Source organism: Sinocyclocheilus grahami, unplaced genomic scaffold (genome assembly GCF_001515645.1).
Source record: "Sinocyclocheilus grahami isolate Dianchi unplaced genomic scaffold, SAMN03320097.WGS_v1.1 scaffold558.1, whole genome shotgun sequence".
Lineage (NCBI taxonomy): Eukaryota > Metazoa > Chordata > Actinopteri > Cypriniformes > Cyprinidae > Sinocyclocheilus > Sinocyclocheilus grahami.
The window spans coordinates 631091-649171 of NW_015505737.1; the positions used below are offsets into that span (position 1 = coordinate 631091).

At 35.9% G+C, this 18081-nt stretch overlaps 1 protein-coding gene across 1 annotated transcript in view; it reads left to right on the forward strand.

Annotated features, from left to right (window-relative positions):
• The window catches only part of LOC107556197 (receptor tyrosine-protein kinase erbB-4-like), a 103344-nt gene that overhangs the window by 55364 nt on the left and 29899 nt on the right, over positions 1-18081 (forward strand). Inside the window, exons 17-18 of the mRNA XM_016239253.1 lie at positions 617-715; positions 2934-3119. Of these exons, the coding sequence (XP_016094739.1) occupies positions 617-715; positions 2934-3119 (285 nt within the window). The remainder of the gene's footprint in view (positions 1-616; positions 716-2933; positions 3120-18081) is intronic.

The window sequence follows — 18081 nt, forward strand, 5'->3', positions numbered from 1 at the left end:
CTATCAAATAAATGTCTGTGTTATTTTAGAATCTTTGAGATACAGTTATAGTTTTTTATTAATTTGTTTATTTACACGTCTATATAGTTTTAATATTTTTTTTTTATTTCAGGTTAAGTTATTTTTAGTTATTATATTTTAGTACATCAAGTCAAACTAAACTAAAATGAGAAATTATTTTTATTTTATTTTATTTGTTTATTTATTTTGGTGAACGTTTTTTTTTTCCCCAATTAACAATTTTTTTAAATTTTTCTTTTTAGTAACCCTGATAACTGCAGCCTTGGTGAACATAAAAAACTTCTTTCAAAAACACTTTAAAAAAATTAAAAATAAAATTAAAATAAAAAAACACAAGGAAAGAAAAATCTAATAGACTTACTTTGAAGGAGATATTTGAAGGTAGGCTTTTTTAAAACCACCTAGCAACCATCCAAAACACCCTAGCAACCACCAAAAACACCTTAGCAATATATTAGGAACATGGCAGCAAACCTTAACAACAACCTAGCTTTAATGAGTTTTGCACGAACATTCACATTTTCTTCAATAAAAAATAAAAAGTACATTTCTACCCAATTACCTCTACGAAATATATGTATATATTTTATTTCAGGGCATCTGGGTACCTGAGGGCGAGACTGTGAAGATTCCCGTTGCCATAAAGATCTTGAACGAGTCGACAGGCCCCAAAGCCAATGTAGAGTTCATGGACGTGAGTGTTACTCTGTTGCAAGGCTTGCAACTGCAGTTTGTGTAATACCACTAAGCGAATATTCAGCTCTTTAGAAGTTCAAAAGGAAAAATGCATGTAAACCTCAAATTGGCCCATCCTCTTAGATGATGCAAGGACTATGAAACATTTACCAAAGGCCTTTCACATCCATGATGAGTGCAATCTAAAACAGGTTATTTTTGTGTGCATGTTCATGTTTTCTCACTTGCGTGTAGATGCAAGTCTGTTTTGATGGTAGTTCCACATGTGTTTGTCTTGAGTGAGATATCTGTGTATATGTACATGTATTAGAGTGGTCTCTCCATGACTCCCCCATGTAAGGTATTTCCCACAATTCATCAGTGTTAATGGGCATTTCACTTTCAGAATATTCTTAGGGGTTTGCAGATTCACTCACACTGCGCTTAAAGCACAGAAGCATGTGAAGGCAGATCAGACATGTAGACGCTGGCCCCCGCTGTTGATTGGGCGAGCAGCATGTGCGTACGCAATCATCTCAGCAGCTGGAGAATAGCAGGAGCGTGAATGCTCATTATATAACTGTCAAGTGTGTAATTTTATGTAGTGTTCAGATAATGGCTTTGTGTGTGTGTTTGCGGATGTAGGATGTGTGTTACACACTGTTTTAGTTTTTAAAATGCTCAAACAAACGTAATAAGGTCCCTCCAAGGCCTGAAATCATATTAATGGCAGAGGTATCTTTTATTGCCATAATATAACCTTATGGCCCGAGGTTTGGATATTATTTCTGAATTATCCCCTTAGCTGTTTGTGGAAATTATGTGTATTTTTTACGTTCTGTATTTTCTTAGTCCCTGATACTTTTATACCGTGTGCCATCTTTTGTTTGGACCACAGGTTAAATATGTTGGATATAAACTGGAATTAGGATCGTAATTGTGATCTTGTTAAGTGAGATGCTTCACATACATTTCAAAATTTTAACTAAGTTGCTTGAATGTACCGTACTGAAAGTAAGTGAAATAGACCTATGACTCTTTCAGAATATCATAGATGGTCATTTTCAGCATGTAAGAGCGCAATGTTAGTCATTTATGGGTAGTAAGACTGCCTTGTAGATCCCCCAGCTTTTGCAAGTGTCGTGAAACAAAGTGAAAAAATATAGGCTGTTTCACAGATGAATCTCAGTGGGACATTGTGTGTGTGTGTGCGTGTGCGTGTGCGTGTGTTTCTACATGTATGACAATGTGTGTTTCAGAACCATCTGAGATAAATTGTCTGTAAATGTAAGATGTATGCACTTTTTGAAAATTAAAATTGAAGCATCCTGTCATTTGATAAGTATAAGACATAAAATTAATACTTTTATTCAGCAAGGATGCATTAAATTGACCAAAAATTATAGCAAAGACAAAATATTACTGTTTAAAATAAATCCTGTTATTTTGAGCTTTCTGTTTGTCAAAAAATCCTGAAAAAGTGCCTCATGGTGTTAACAAAAATATTAAGCAGCTGTTTTCAACATTGATAATAATAAGAAATGTTTTTTGAACACCACATCAGCATATTAGAATGATTGAGAATGATCATGTAACACTGACGACTGGAATAATGACTAAAAATCCAGCTGTTCCATCACAGGCATAAATTATATTTTAAAATATATTAAAACAGAGAACAGTTCATTTAAATTGTAATAATATTTCACAATTACTGATTAAATAATTGAAGCTTGGTGAGTATAAAAGACTTTAAAGCATACACACACACACATATAATATATGATTACATATGGGCCTAGATGTTAGAAACTGTCCCTTGTGCCATTAGTTGGTGAGCAGTTTTTTGAGATACACCATATTTATACATATACACACACACACACACACACACACACACACACACATATATATATATATATATATATATATATATATATATAAAGAGTTTATTTGCGTTTTTTTTTCTCAAAAATCATGTTTTTATTGTTAATTAGCTGTTTTTTTTTTTACTGTTTAACCTAGTCAAAATAACCCAACTGCAGTTTGATTGAGATTAATTGGAATGCACAATGAAAAAACATGATTTCTGAGAATTATTAAAAACAGAGTTATCTGATTTTGCAAATGAACTCTTCATATACACATTTTATTTACATGCTGTAAAATCACTAATTGAGAGTGATTGGTTGGTTATAGTTTCCTGTGCTCTGAGTTCCTGCTTTCGTTCCTTCCAGGAGGCTCTGATCATGGCCAGCATGGAGCATCCTCACCTGGTGCGGTTACTGGGTGTGTGTCTGAGCCCCACCATTCAGCTGGTCACACAGCTCATGCCCCATGGCTGTCTGCTGGACTACGTGCACGAGCATAAAGACAACATCGGCTCCCAATTACTGCTCAACTGGTGTGTTCAGATCGCCAAGGTAAGACTTCACGTATTGAACTCCACTCTTGAACTCCACTCCACTCCACTCCACTGAAACCACTCTTATGTATCTTACCTTATTATGGCCTGTGATATGGCTCTTGTTTTATCAAAAGTGCCATTAATTTCTTTAGATGTGAATTTGTAAAGTAGAAAGAAATGGCTTACTGCATGTTTAAAGTAAAAGTGTTAAGGTGTTTTGTTTTTCTGTGTGAACTTGCATTAAAACACTGTTCAGATCTTGAACACTGTTCACTCTTCCTCCCAGTCATGCAGCGAGCATCATTTTGCCACATTTCTTTGATATTGGACCCCCCACACTGTCTGCTGTCTGTATCACTCTGTTTATCATCCTCCTACACCAGTGGTCGTCATATTTCCTCCTCTCTGTTTCTCCTAGCCTAAAGCATATATTTCAGGAGTTAATGTTTCTAAACATTCATAAAAGGAAAGAAAAAAGGGCTCTTGAATGTGAATGCACCAGGTTATACAGGAGTTACATCACTGTAGGTGGTAGTTGACATGGGAGTTAAAGCAATGACTCCAGTATGAACTGATGTACTTCAACTAAAACGTATAAAGTATTTACAGCCTGAATGGTATTTGATGATTTTACAAAGACAGAGATGAAGAGAGTGTACATACACTACCTTTTAAAAGTTTGAGGTCAGTAATATTTTTAAAGAAGTCTCTTATGGTCACCACGACTGCATATTTAATTAAAAAGTACAGTAAAAACTGGAATTTTGTGAAATATCATTACAATTTTAAATAACTGTTTTCTATTTTAATATATTTCAAAATGTAATTTATTCATGTGATGCGAAGCTGAATTTTCAGCAGTCATTGCTCCTGTCTTCAGTGCCACATGATCCTTCAGAAATCATTATCATATGCTGATTTGGTGCTCAAGAGACATTTTATGTGCTGCTTAATATTTTTGTAGAAACTGTGATACATTTTTTTTCAGGATTCATTGCTGAAAGTAAAAAATAAATAAATAAACAGCATTTATTTGAAATAGAAATCCTTTGTAAAATTGTCTGTACTGTGTGTTTTCACTTTTGATCAATTTAATGTGTCCTTGCTCAATAAAATTATAATTTTTTTAAAATGTAAAAAATACTGACCCCAAAATTTTGAACGGTATGTTTTATACACTTTTATACTTGTTATAACTTTTAATTTTATTTAATTTTCATTTAATTTAGATTTTATGTTTACAGGCTGCAGGTGCGCATAGCCATACATAACAGCACGATTGCAATTGTAATATTGCGTTAAGTTAAGACTCAGTATTGCCAGTTACTTTGTCTATTTTTGCTCTGCCAACAGAAATAGTTCCAAACGAAGCCAAGGCACAAGTAAACCATGGCTTCTTGTGGCGTATTGCTTTATTGCTTATTGCTTTATATCCATCACACATCTTGTGGTGTTCCTGAATGAAACTGTGTTTTTGAACAAATCGGTTGAATGAATGATCCAGTGACTCATAAATGAGTTTGGTTCCTGAATGAATCTGCGTTTTTGAACGAATCGTTTTGATTCACTTACGCAAACAGACTCACTCCTTTGTCGCCACCTGCTAACATAGTTGATGTAACACGCAGAAAGTATACTTTTAAATATTTCCCCTTATAAACACATATAAATATTTTAACTAAAAGAAGTTAATGTCAACCACTACTGGTGAACATTTAGATTTGTATTGTACAGATGAATAGACAAAGCCTGTGCTGCATAGATTTAAATGTTCGATTCAGATGTTTAGATGAATCTCATGCATTTAAATCATAGTTTTAGAAGGCTAGTTGGTATTCAGACATTTTGTTGCTGAATTCACATGACCACTCCACAGTGTAATGGGGCTGACGAGACGTGAGACGTGCGGATCCATATGCAAGCTTTATTTTGGAAAAGACAGAGACGTGGTCATGAAACAGGCATGGGTCAGATAAAGGCAGACAGGTATATGGCGGGCAAAACACAAGAATAATCCTAGGGCTAGCGTGGGTCGACGATTGGCAGACAGAGTCACAGGGGTGGCAAGGCTAAAGGGAGGAATCCAGGAAAACAGGCGAAGATCAAAACCGGAGAAAACAGACAAGGCTAAGGCTAAGGCTGGGAAACAAATGAGGGCTCTGTAGTGTAGCTATCTGAGATATGCGCTCAACAATACTCGGCAGAGGGAAGGGATCAGAGTGAGTGTTAAATAGTGAGGGAGTGATATGAAACAGCTGGGTGCAATCACTGTTACCAGCTGTGGGCAATCCGTGCTGAGTGCGATCAGTGCAATGAATGATGGGATATGTAGTCCGGGGTGATGTGCAACAGTGTGTAGTGCGAGAGTCAATGAAATCGGAAAGGGTGACCTCTGATGGTGAATAAACAGAAGTTCATGGACCGGATTCGTGACACACAGGCTTTATAGGCGGAATAAAGATTTTAGGCACAATACTTAAAAAAAAAATTTTACCTGAAGTGATACAATCGGAGGTTATTATTTATGTATTAGACTCACCTCATAAGAGGCTTTTCTAAGAGCAGGCTGTGATGTGGGAGTAAAACCAGACAGTCTCTGCCCTGCTCTTTTCAAGATAATGGGTAAAACGAGCCAAGGCTTTAGAAATGTCACCCCATATACTCATAGTGTTAAATTGCTGGCTTCAAAATAATACCTTAAACCGACCTTTCACTGGTGTGTTATACAAAGATATAGAGGGATATATTAGTGAGCCAATTTCTTGGACATATACAGTATATTAAGCCTTATTGCAAACAACTGTGGGGATTGTTGATGCAGACAGTTAATCTTTATCAGTGAAATAGGGCTTTAATATTTCTAAAACTGTTTGTTCTACATACTTTTTATTGTAATCCATTGCACAAAGCTGGCCAGTATACACACAATACACAACTCATTTTGAGAAGAATTTTTTTTTTTTTTTTTTACTGTATGTGTTTTGTTGTGGTCTATACATTATTGATGAAGCAAAACCATATACATTATTTACAAGTACTTTATTACTGACATACAACATGTTTTTGCAATGCCATCTTCATGTAGCTCCTCTGGCATATAAACCCATACTCAAACACTCAAGTGTGTGTGAGTGTGTCTTAGGCCACTTGGCTATGAGCGGCTTCTTCTAATGAGGCCAGAGGACAAGAAAAACTGATAAATAAACATAGAAAAGTCAGTGAAAGTACTCTCTTTCACAAGATTGTGAGCAATTGTTTGTGTAGTTCTATGTATTATAACAGAAACAGACACAGTTGTTTTTAAAGACATTTGACTAATTGTCCTTAGTCCTCTTTACAAATATTTGTGTGTCCTTCCACTTGCAGTGTACAAAACAGTATTTTTTATACTTACAATGCAAGCCATTGAACAGTGTTTATACAAACTTCATGGCTCCATGGCTCAACCACAAGGATATATATATATATATATATATATATACAGTATATATTGTCCAATCAGACCAGAAGTTCACATTTTTACTTGCCCTGCAAATATTTGTACTTGCCCCACCACAAAAGAATAATAATAGAGATAATTATTTGTTTGTTGCTAGAAATATTTTCCTTAAATGTTAAGTTTTCTTTACAACAATTTTTGTTAATTAAAATATTTTATATTAGTATTATTTTTTATTTATTAGTATTTTTTTTACTTATTTGTTTTTTAGAAAAAAAAATTAGAAAAACATTTTTTATATATATTTTTGGAAAAGAAAAGACATTTTTACTTTTTTATCTGCAAATACAGCTATAATGTCAGCTATAATAGTTAAAATGGAAAATGACTAGGGGGAAAAAAGATAGCATATGATGCAAAACATCAGTGATTCATTTGTAGTATACACAGTATTATTGATGCTTTCAAGACAATTTTTTTTTCCATTTGTCACAGAATAGTGTTATCCATCTGGCTAACATTGTTGAGGTTTGCAACAAAATCTAATGTACATCACAGAAAACCAAATGTTTAAGTTTGTTAGGCATTAAAATGGATGTACAAGATCAATGATTGTAAAATTTTCAGTGAGAACACAGCACTGACTCGAAAGCTGGCCAGAAACACTTTCACACTGGCCCCAGGTCAGCAGGCCATCCTTATTGTTGAGCCCTGCAAAGTAATGACTGCTGGAACCTTGTTCTTCTGGAAAGGGTATTGTAAAGTAGCATAAAAAAGAGAAGAGGGAAAGAGAGATAAAATAACGTGCAAGAGTAGGACGTGAAGAACAAATTGAAGGAAAGCATTCAGAGAGAGAGTGTACTAGAAGACTAAAGCCTCTTTTCCATGGTTTGTCTCACTGTGCTCTCAACAGGTTAATGGTGGTCTGAGCATCAGTGGCTTGTCTGTGAAAGAAAACATGCTTTATGTAAAAGATTATTGGTGAAATAATCAGGCATCAGTGTAATTCTGCTGACTAGATTAAAAAATGAATAATGCAATGAGTTGAGATTGGCCAGAGGTGCACTAAACCTGCATTTGCACTTCTTTATTTTCTTTACATTTCAAGCTCTGTTAATGAATTGCACATGGGCGTCTGGAACAGAATTCGGTGTGATAAAGTATAGATAACTCAAAAAACTGACCCAAGAGCCAACACAAGTCTGACATGTGGAGGTTAAATTTTGATGCCCTGTGAGATCACCGGAGACCACCAGTACTCAGCTTATTATTGGAGAAAAGGTTAGGCACTGCTGTGAAAAGGTGACCAGCAAAATAATACACTGCTCCTATCAGTGCTCAATTAAAATGAATGAGGCATACAATTTATTTTTGAGCAAATTTCAGTGATTTAGAGTTGTTACAGATCCAAAATTTCAATACTGAAATAATCAATACCATATACCATACGATAAAATCAATACCATTTTGTAAATAAAATAAATAAAACTTACATTTTTACTGAAATTTTCTTCATACATTATTGTAAATATTTTGTTCTTAAAAAAAATTACAAGCCGGAAATTATACAGCTGTAATGTAACAATAGCATATAATGCAAATAATAAATAAATAATTCTTTATAGAATTCTTTATTGCGCCTCCTGTTGGCAATCATTGTGAGCAGATGAGATCTTCAAGTAAAGATCTTGTAGAGGGGTACAAAGCAGCAGCATCTCTCAGATTAACAGTGTGGAGCTGACAACCATCTGCAGCCATGCAAGACTGAAGTTTCCCTCAAATAATAATTGTGAGGCACTGTACCATAACACTTATGCAGTAATTACACATTTGGTTGTTGTGTTTTGAATGTTTACCACTAGAGTCTGTATTTTCCGAGTGGTATTTAGGAAAGCAGCTTAGAGCTGTAATTGTTAAGGAAACAGAGTGTGACACACGGAAAGGGATAGCACAGGCAAACAACAGACACACAGCATGAAACAGCTACATTTTCACACATGCCCGCACACTCATTAAGGATCCGTCTGCATCTGAACTGATTTTTCATATGTAAAGCTTCATTTACATAGTCGTTCAAAATTCAGAGAGAGTTAGTGTGTGTGCCTGCCCCTGCAACTTTCAGTGACTAGTTTATGGCCCTGCAGACTGACTGTCAGTTTCTAGCAAAGTATACTTCCTACAGCAGGCACCCAAAGGGACAAACACACATCACAGTAGTATTAAGTAATTAGAAGTTTAAACCATAAGTGGTGTCTGATTTGTTTACTTTTTAATTAGTGCATAATAAGTTTGACCTACTTTGTCTGATTTGAAGACCGTTGCAAACATCATGTCATAATGATCAAACATGACAGTAAGATAGATAGATAAATGGACGGACGGACAGATGGTGTATATATAGATGTGACCAACATCGTATCCTGGAGAGCCACAGTCCTGTAGTGTTTCGCTGAGTGTGTGTGTGTGTGTGTGTGTGTGTGTGTATATATCTATATATACACCATCCATCCATCCATGCATATATATATATATATATATATGTATTTATTTATTTTTTTTTATTATTTATTTTTTTTATAATGTCAGAAATTTTTCTTATCCAATCCCTTGCCTTCTCTGAGAAAACAAACTTGACATAGTTCTGCCAACAGGAAGAGAACGATATATATATATATATATATATATATTGGATATTAAATGAACTGTGGGTAGACGGTGGTTTAAGGTTAAATTTCATTGCAGGTTACAGGGTTCTTATTAAGTTCAATGATGATACTGATACCATCACAGGCAGCAATTATGCCTTTTATCCTTTCATGGTTCATTTTATCTGAGGAAATCTTGGATTCATCCCATTCTTCATGTCTGAAGCTAAGCCAATTGAATTTTCAATAGATGAAATTAAGTAGGCACTTGATATTCAATGGTTTTAAGTTGAGATGATAATCGTCTGGCTTCCAGTTTGATAATTATAGGCTGTAGATTGACTGTAGAGTAAGACATCTAAAAAATGTCTTGAAATCACAACTTTCCTGAACAATGTAACCTAATTAGCTAAATAAAATCATAATTTAACATTATGGATATGTCATCTCGGTTAGCTCATGCCTGAACCTAGAACTCTCCTGTTTGAATTGAACCTTTAAATCATCCTTTGGGTGCTGCCAACCCAAGACAAACAATCGCATGCAAAGCAATTTACTTTAAAGGCCATCCACACAGATCTTTTCCAATATTCATATGAATTATATTTTGTCATTATCCCACACACAATCATTCATCTCACATTTCCTTCCTCTTCCTCTCTTCATTCTTTATCAATCTTGCTCTTTTTCGATGTGGGTCTGCTGAAATTTTAAACAGATAAGAGAAAAGACAGCACAGGTCTCAGGGAACACTGAGGATTTCTCAGCTCAGTAGACCTGCAGACACTAGAGTGGCTCACCAGTGTTAAAGATGAAGTTAAAGGGACACCAGCATTTTAGCAGGGGCTTCACTTTCAATTATCTGGATATCAAAACCGCCTGTCTAACAGAGCAGCTTTAATTGCTTTGACCTTGGTGGATCTCTCGGTTGTTTGTGGTGGGAAAGAGGGGGTACAGGGAGCTGTCATTGGTCCCGTAATTTGTGTGAGCATGTGACGTGCAAACAAAACAGCTGTAACTTTCTAAAGAGCTGAACATTTATTGAGTTGAATGATCTGCTAAGAAAGGAAGGACGTTTGTGTCTTGCTTTTGTTGCTTTCTAAACCCTAGTGAGTTGCCTATACATAGACAGCATAGACAGACATTTTAAGGCATAATAGGCACACTTATTCCTAGTAAATGTGTCAGAAACATTATCTTGCCCTATACGAGACTTTTGCAGTCTAAGGTAGCTTTGCATGTATTCTTAAGCAGGGTTATTATCGTTAACTAAAACTATTTACAAATTTTGATAATTGAAATACATTAAAATAAAATTAAGCATAAATACTAGATGTAATACTTAAACTAAATGAAAATTAGAAATACTGCTTAGCAACTGAAACAATTGAAGTACTGATAGTACTACTGGAAAGAAAAAAAACGTCCCAGGTTACGTATGTAACCATGGTTCCCCGAGGGAACGAGACGCTGCGTCGGAAAACGCTAGGGGAACACCTTCAGCGATACCAAGCTCTGAATCATATGTGTAATCAAAAAATATTAAAAAAATAAAAGCTAATTATAATAAAATAAATTAAAATATATAAAAAGTGCAAAAATTATTGCTAAATTAATAAATAATGCTAAAATAACACTGATTCTTAGCAGATAATGCAATCCCAAGATGCACTGTGACAAGCTCAGTGAAAGAGAAATATAAGATCACAGATATATTTCCAGTATTATTATTTGTTATATTATATTTCATGTTATATCAGGGTTGGGTAAAAATCACAATTTAAAAGAATAGTTCACCCAAAAATTACAATTCTGCCAGCATTTATAATTTCCAAAACTGTGTGACTGACTGACTTCTGAGGAGCATAAAAGAAGATATTTTGAGAAATGTATTTGTGTAATTTGTCCATGCATTAGAGGTCGGTGCTCACCAAAACTGTTTGCTTACCAGTATTGTTCAAAATATCTTTGTGTGTGTGTGTGTGTGTGTGTGTGTGTTTCGGAGGAGACAGAAAAGTCAGGTTTGGAATGACATGAGGGTGAGTAAATGTTGACAGAGTTTTCATGTTTGGGTGAACTATCTCTTTAAGAATTTGGACCCTTTTTGAATTCAACTGGAATTGAATTGGCCACACCTACTACAGTATGTTGAATTTGTATTGGAAGAGGAGAGAAGAGAAATGACAGGAAGAGAAAATTACTCATAATTGCTTTTATCCGACTTAAAAAGCTATAGAAACATGCGAGTCATTTGCAAATGCAAAACTAAATGTCTAATCTGAATATAAACAGTTTTCCTCTTGCCGTTTCATCAAGGCCTCTGCAATTAGCTGGAGACGATAATGACTTGGATTGACTGTTGTGCTATTTCATCAGGTCAAGTTAGCCATATTTACCACAGGCAGCCATCTGTTATGCTCTAGCGTGTACAGTACAGAAAGTATGACTAGCCATGTGGCTGCGTTCAGAGCGTATCATGGACTGCTCACTGGCTGCTCGCACACAGACAGACAGCTGGGACCACAGATGTACATTTGGAGCAGAAATGTCTGGGAAAATAGGAGAGGTTTCTGAATCTCTGACTGACACTTAGTGCTTGTCAGTTGCTATTGAGGTTTTCCACCAGGGCTACAGTTTCATAAGGCACAGGGTTTTAATTCATTTTAAGTCAGTGCTTTGAAAGCTTATGGGTGGAAATAAAGTGATATATGCACAGCCAATATGAGACCCCAAGAGATGCCTGGACAAAGTTAATTAATAGACTAGAGCTTAAAGGACCCAACGCTGAACTCATACGTCATACTCCCGGAACTGCTTCTGTGTACAACTGTTGGTGCAAGCTACATTAAAGTGATTAAGTTTTGAATATGGATGTTTTTCTTACAAAAACGCATCAATTCACTACAGAAGGCCTTTGTTCACCACCTGGAGCCGTGTGAGACACTTTTTTTTTATGGATGGGCGATTTTTATTTAAGTTCTTTTGGACTGAAGCAATGCAACACCTGCTGAGTGGCATTAAACAGCTTGAAAGATCCAAAAAAAAAATTTATATAACTCCGACTGGATTCGTCTGAAAGAAGGTCATACACACCTAGGATGCTTCGGGGCTGAGCAAAACGCAGCCTAATTTCATTTTTGGGTGAACTAACCCTTTAACAATGTATAACTGTATTTAATTGTCAAATTTCTTTAATTGTAATAGATTTGCCAGAAGGTCATCCAGTATGATTCTTTTCTGCTTTAAAATTACAGACTATTAATTGTTCCTATATTTAAAACTTTGAGCTAAAAATGTGTTTGTTTGTTTTTTTCCTTTTTTAGCATCATCTTCCCTTAGCTCTGTCATACAGTACCTGTCTGACATGATCTCGCACCTTTCTCCCACGCTCTTTTGTTTTTCTATTTTCTCTGTATTTCTGGCTTGTGCATGTGTAGTCCAAGCCAGGCATTTGCTGTCAGAAGTGAGGCTTTTGCTCTGAAACACAAAACACACACACACTTGGCATAGCGCTTTAAGTTAAAGGAGCATAAGAATGAATGTGCTATGCCGCCTCAAGCAAAATGACTTTTCCCTTCTCTCATTTTTCTCATTTCTGAAGAAAATGCTTTTTCTTTGTTTGTTTTATTTTTCTTCCAGTCATGCAAACATCAGCAGATAGTGCCATCCATACACAGAGGTCTTTATGGTCTTACAGATGAGTTTAGTGTCACGTTTTTTTGTCCTGTAAGAGAAAAAAAGAGAGCAGACATGCTGATAAACATCACTATAGAGAACTATTTTAAATAATTATTTTTTGTTGCAATAAAATTTCACAATAGTACTGTTTTTACTGTAGTTTCATCAAATAAATGTAGCATTGGTGAGCATATGAGACTTCTTTCGAAAGCATTCAAATCTTGCTTACCCCAGATAATTGAACTATTTTATTTAATTTTATATTTGGATTTTACTTAATTGGCACCAACCAAAAAGATTATTCATAGCAAATTGATAAGTTTATCACTAGTGTTATTAAGTTACATAACACGTAAGTCAACAAAACAATCCATAAGACATAAATATGATTGGACAAGCCGTTGTAAAATACCCAATATTCACACACCAATGACATTTCATAACATTTCCCAGAAGCCTTATGCTGATGCCCTTATCTTCTCTGCTACAGATGTTTGCATCGTTTCATTGTTGCAATGGAGCCAGAGCAGCCTCAGAGGAAAGGCACGTACATCCCCTTCCCTGAAAAAATACATACAGGGCCCCGGTGCCAAACACTACCTGCAATATTGATTTGCGAGACCAGCTCCTAACAGACGCTAGAGGACTGAGCTGTGTTTTGAGGAGCAGACAGGTGTGTATTATTTACTGTGGCCCGAGGAAGGCCAGACCTTGCTCTGAATCTATAAACAATTGTTCAGGCCAGGTCAGAGGCAATGAAGAACCGGAGAAAAAAGGAGAGAAAAAGACTATAAAATGGGACAGAAGCCAATATTGTTAGATGAGAAAGGAATAGGCCGACGTGCCAGTGAACTATCTGAGATCATATCGAGAGTAAATTAATCACCCAGCAAATGAGAGCTAAGCTCTTCTTTGTGCCCTGGTGTAATACCACGTGAGGCAAAGGACGACTGCATGACCTTACAGCAGATGAATTCACACTGGATTCAGTGGTTTGATTTAAAGGATTAGTTCGCCAAAAATGAAAATGATGAATCATTTGCTCACCCTAATGTCATTTCAAACAAGTTTCTTTCCCAATGCGTCTTTCCATACAGATATAGTAGAAAACCTCCAAAAAGGACAAAAAAAGTAGTCTATATGTCTTGCACACATACATAGGTGAGATTTGAGGCCTGTCTGTATGTTATTCTTTCTTTCCTTTGAGGTCATTGCACCAACTGTGTTTCATCAAGACCTCGTATCGTTCACATAATTCAGAACCCTTCTTATTATGGAAAGTGTAAACACAGAGAGAGAGAGCTCTTTATGATGAAGGTTACTATAGCTTTAATATTGAATTATACCTGTCATTTGAAACCTATACTGTCATCAGTCTTTTTTCTCACTCCCAGTGTGATTCCCCAGGAACGGTTAATGTGTTGCCAGGCATCCGTTGCAGCTTAAAGGGACGCATCCAGGCCAACAAATTGAGCAGTAAATTGGTGGATATGAGGTTCAATTAACAGTAACAAGTCATGTGCAGAGGGTGACGGCATCCTAGAGAGAGTGTGAGTGTATTTGTCACCATCACTTATTTTCCTCGAAACGTTTAAGTCTGAAGAGTGGAAGTCAATCTTAACTTCAAAACATTCAGTTCCATTTTGGATAGCATTTTGAATTGTATTTTATTTATTTTTCTAAATGTTCTTCTGTAATGAACAGTTATATACTGTTGCTCATAGCACCGGTTAGTAATAAGAGTAGATGCTGGGAAGCTTTTAAAGGGATAGTTCACCTAAAAATAAAAATGATGTCATCATTTACTCACCCTTATGTCATTCCACACCTGTATGACTTATTTTCGTCTGTGGAACATAAGTTTTTTTGTCCATACAACAAAAGTCCAAAGTAGTTTGGGCCTCAAAATACCTTCTTTTCCATTCCACATTTGTACAACTTTGGTGCAAAAGGTGAGGGTGAGTGAATGACGACAGAATCATTTTTGGGTGAACTATCCCTTTAAGGGAATCTTGTGCTGAATTATGGTATGGAGGAAAACAGCATTGTTCCATTTCCACTCATGACTCCATTGCATGATTCAATGTTTGTAGGTCACATTAGAGGACAAATAAGACAATGTGTTTTGGGTGGGGGGTGATGCCCCCTCTCCCCTATTGTGCCCCCCACACTGTGTCGTTAATGAATTTGGTCCCCCACCCCCAAGGCCTCCACAGGTCTCCAGGTCTCACCTGATTGAGAGGAGCACGTAGGTCTCGCTCCTCCCTCATGCCGAGCACATTACCAAGCCCATCTGGTGCCCTGCACCCCATGCCAAGTACAGCCCAGTCCGTCAGGACAAGGTCATGTGTTGGCATATGTTCTGGCACACCATTTCCTTCCCCAAAGGCCCAGTACCTGAGATCAGAACAATGTGCTTTGCAGCCAACTAGAGGTGTCACTAGATGTAATTTTACCAGTGAAAGAGAGAGATAACTGGTAAGAGTTATCTAAGACTTCAAAAATAACTACAGGTATTTGTCTGAGGAAACATTTTTTGTAATAATATCTATACCTTAAATCGGGATTTCTTATTCATTTTGTTATCTTAATTGGATATACGTTAAAGGGATAGTTCACCCAAAAATGAAAATTTGATGTTTATCTGCTTACCCCCAGGGCATCCCAGATGTAGGTGACTTTGTTTCTTCAGTAGAACACAAATTATGATTTTTAACTCCAACTGTTATAATCTTATAATGCATGGCAATGGTAACAAAATCTATGAGAGTAAAAAAACGCGACAACACATTGATGTCCTAAGACACGAAACGATCGGTTTGTGCCAGAAACTGAACAGTATTTATATAATTTTTTACCTCTAATACACCACTATGTCCAACTGTCTTGAGCGCGCGCAGGCATCCGGTGCGTGAGGTGTGTACGCGCTCTGGCGTAGTTTACGTTAATGGGTGTGTTGATATCCAGCCGAAGAGCAATCAACCATAACTTCAGGTGGACATAGTGGTGTATTAGAGGTAAAAAAATTATATAAATACTGTCCGGTTTCTGGCACAAACCGATCGTTTCGTGTCTTAGGACATCAATGAGTCGTCAGGAGCCGCAGGGTTTAATTTGGATTTGTCTGTGCATGTTTTTTTTTACTCTCATAGATTTTGTTACCATTGCCATGCATTAGACTGCAACAGTTGGAGTTAAAAATCATAATTTGTGTTCTACTGAAGAAACAAAGGGTAAACAGATAAACATCAAATTTCCATTTTTGGGTGAACTATCCCTTTAATTTTAACAGAAAGATGTTTACAATTTTGGGGTTGGTACGTCTTTTTATGCACTTGAAAGAAGTCTCTCATACTCACCAATGCTGCATTTATTTAACCAAAAATGCAGTAAAAACTGTAATATTGTGAAATATTATTACAATTCAAAATAACTGTTTTCTATTTTAATATATATTTAAAATGCAGTTTATTCCTGTGATGGCAAAGCAGCATTTTCAGCTGCCATTACTCCAGTCTACAATGTCACATGATCCTTCGGAAATCAGACATTTGTGCTGTTTAATATTTCCTTTTTAACAAGATTATTTGATGAATAAAAAGTAAAACAAAAAAACAGCATTTATTCGAAAAAGAAATTTCTTGTAACATTATAAATCACAATGATCAATTTAATGCATCCTTGCCAATTTAAAGTATTCATTTCTTTAAAAAAAAAATTTAAAAAAACTTACTGACTCCACACTTTTGAACAGTACTATTGTCACTCCCCAAAACTGAGAACCACTGCAGTAAATAAATATTCTGACAAGTAATATAGTTGTTCTCCTAACTATAGACTGTGTATGGTTTCCAAGAAATTAAGGTAATCCTATATTAAATACCAGCTGTTTGTAACAGCTTAATTTCTGTCTTATCCAAACATATGTTTAGAGCTGTTGGAATGCTGCATACACTAATGCATGCAAGCTAAAATCAATTAATCAAAATGAGTATAATCTGGGAGCACTTACAACTCACCACTTACAGTGGGGCAAAAAAGTATTTAGTCAGCCACCAATTAGAAAGCCATTATGACGACAAGGCTGTAGTATCATTTTCATCATTGTTATTTTCACTGGCATCTTAGCTTCAAACACAAATGTACAGCTCTTTTATGTTTTTGAACTGAAAGAGTCTAGACTTTGAAAGTTGTTTTGTGAGTTTTTGTTAAAGCAAGCAAAACAGAGCAAAGCAACTTAGCATAGCTCAGCACTATATGTATGGTGACTCCAGAGTCCTGGCTGTAATGGATTAGCTATATATAGGAATGACAGGTTAATGTTAATTCCGTGATTTACAAAGCAGGTGTCAGTAATAATGTTGAAGGATGTGATCAGCGTCCTGCCTCTCCTGCCAGATTCTTTTTCTGTCAGCGTCCAGCTCAGTTTCACTGTGGCCCGCTTGTCCTTCTCCTGTCTAAGTTCCCTATTGGTATTCTGTCACTCTGACCGCTGCTGAATGGGTAGTGAAGTGTGACGGACAGAAGCCAGGCTCTCACACACAAGGACACACCCTCTCACACACACATATACACTCACACTGCTACAAACATAAAAACACACTTCCAACTTCTTTGTTTTTGGTCTCTTTCCCTATATTTTATTGAATTTGAATGCTAGGTAGTGAAATAAAACATCATGTTCATCACTAAAAAACTCTTTCTGTTGTAAACGTATGCCATAAAATCAGTATTGATTAGCACAACCATATTTCTCTGCGTAATACGTGCTGGAATTACTCTTGCCAATTGTGTGTGTGTGCTCTTTTGTAGTTGTGTATTTAAAATAAAGAGCATCTGGAAAGAAATCACCAACTTTCATTCAATTGATTTTTAACTAAAGTAACTACAATCCCACCATAAGCTGCACAATGAAAGAAAATAGCACAGAATTATAAAGGCTTAAAGATGATGTAAGACATTTCAGTTGTTTTGCTAACTTCTTCTAGAATTAACCCACCCCCATTACAATGTTGAGTATTTATTCAAAGGCTCAGAGTATTGAAAAACAATGATGATTGACATGACAAAAGTGGCAATGTAAGGATGATGCCAAGTGGATGTTTAAAATGCCAAAAAAAAAATACACCGTATATATTTCATTTTTAAATTAATATAAATTATAAATGAATACTTCTGTTCAGTAAGGACTGTATTAAATTGATCAAAAAATGAAA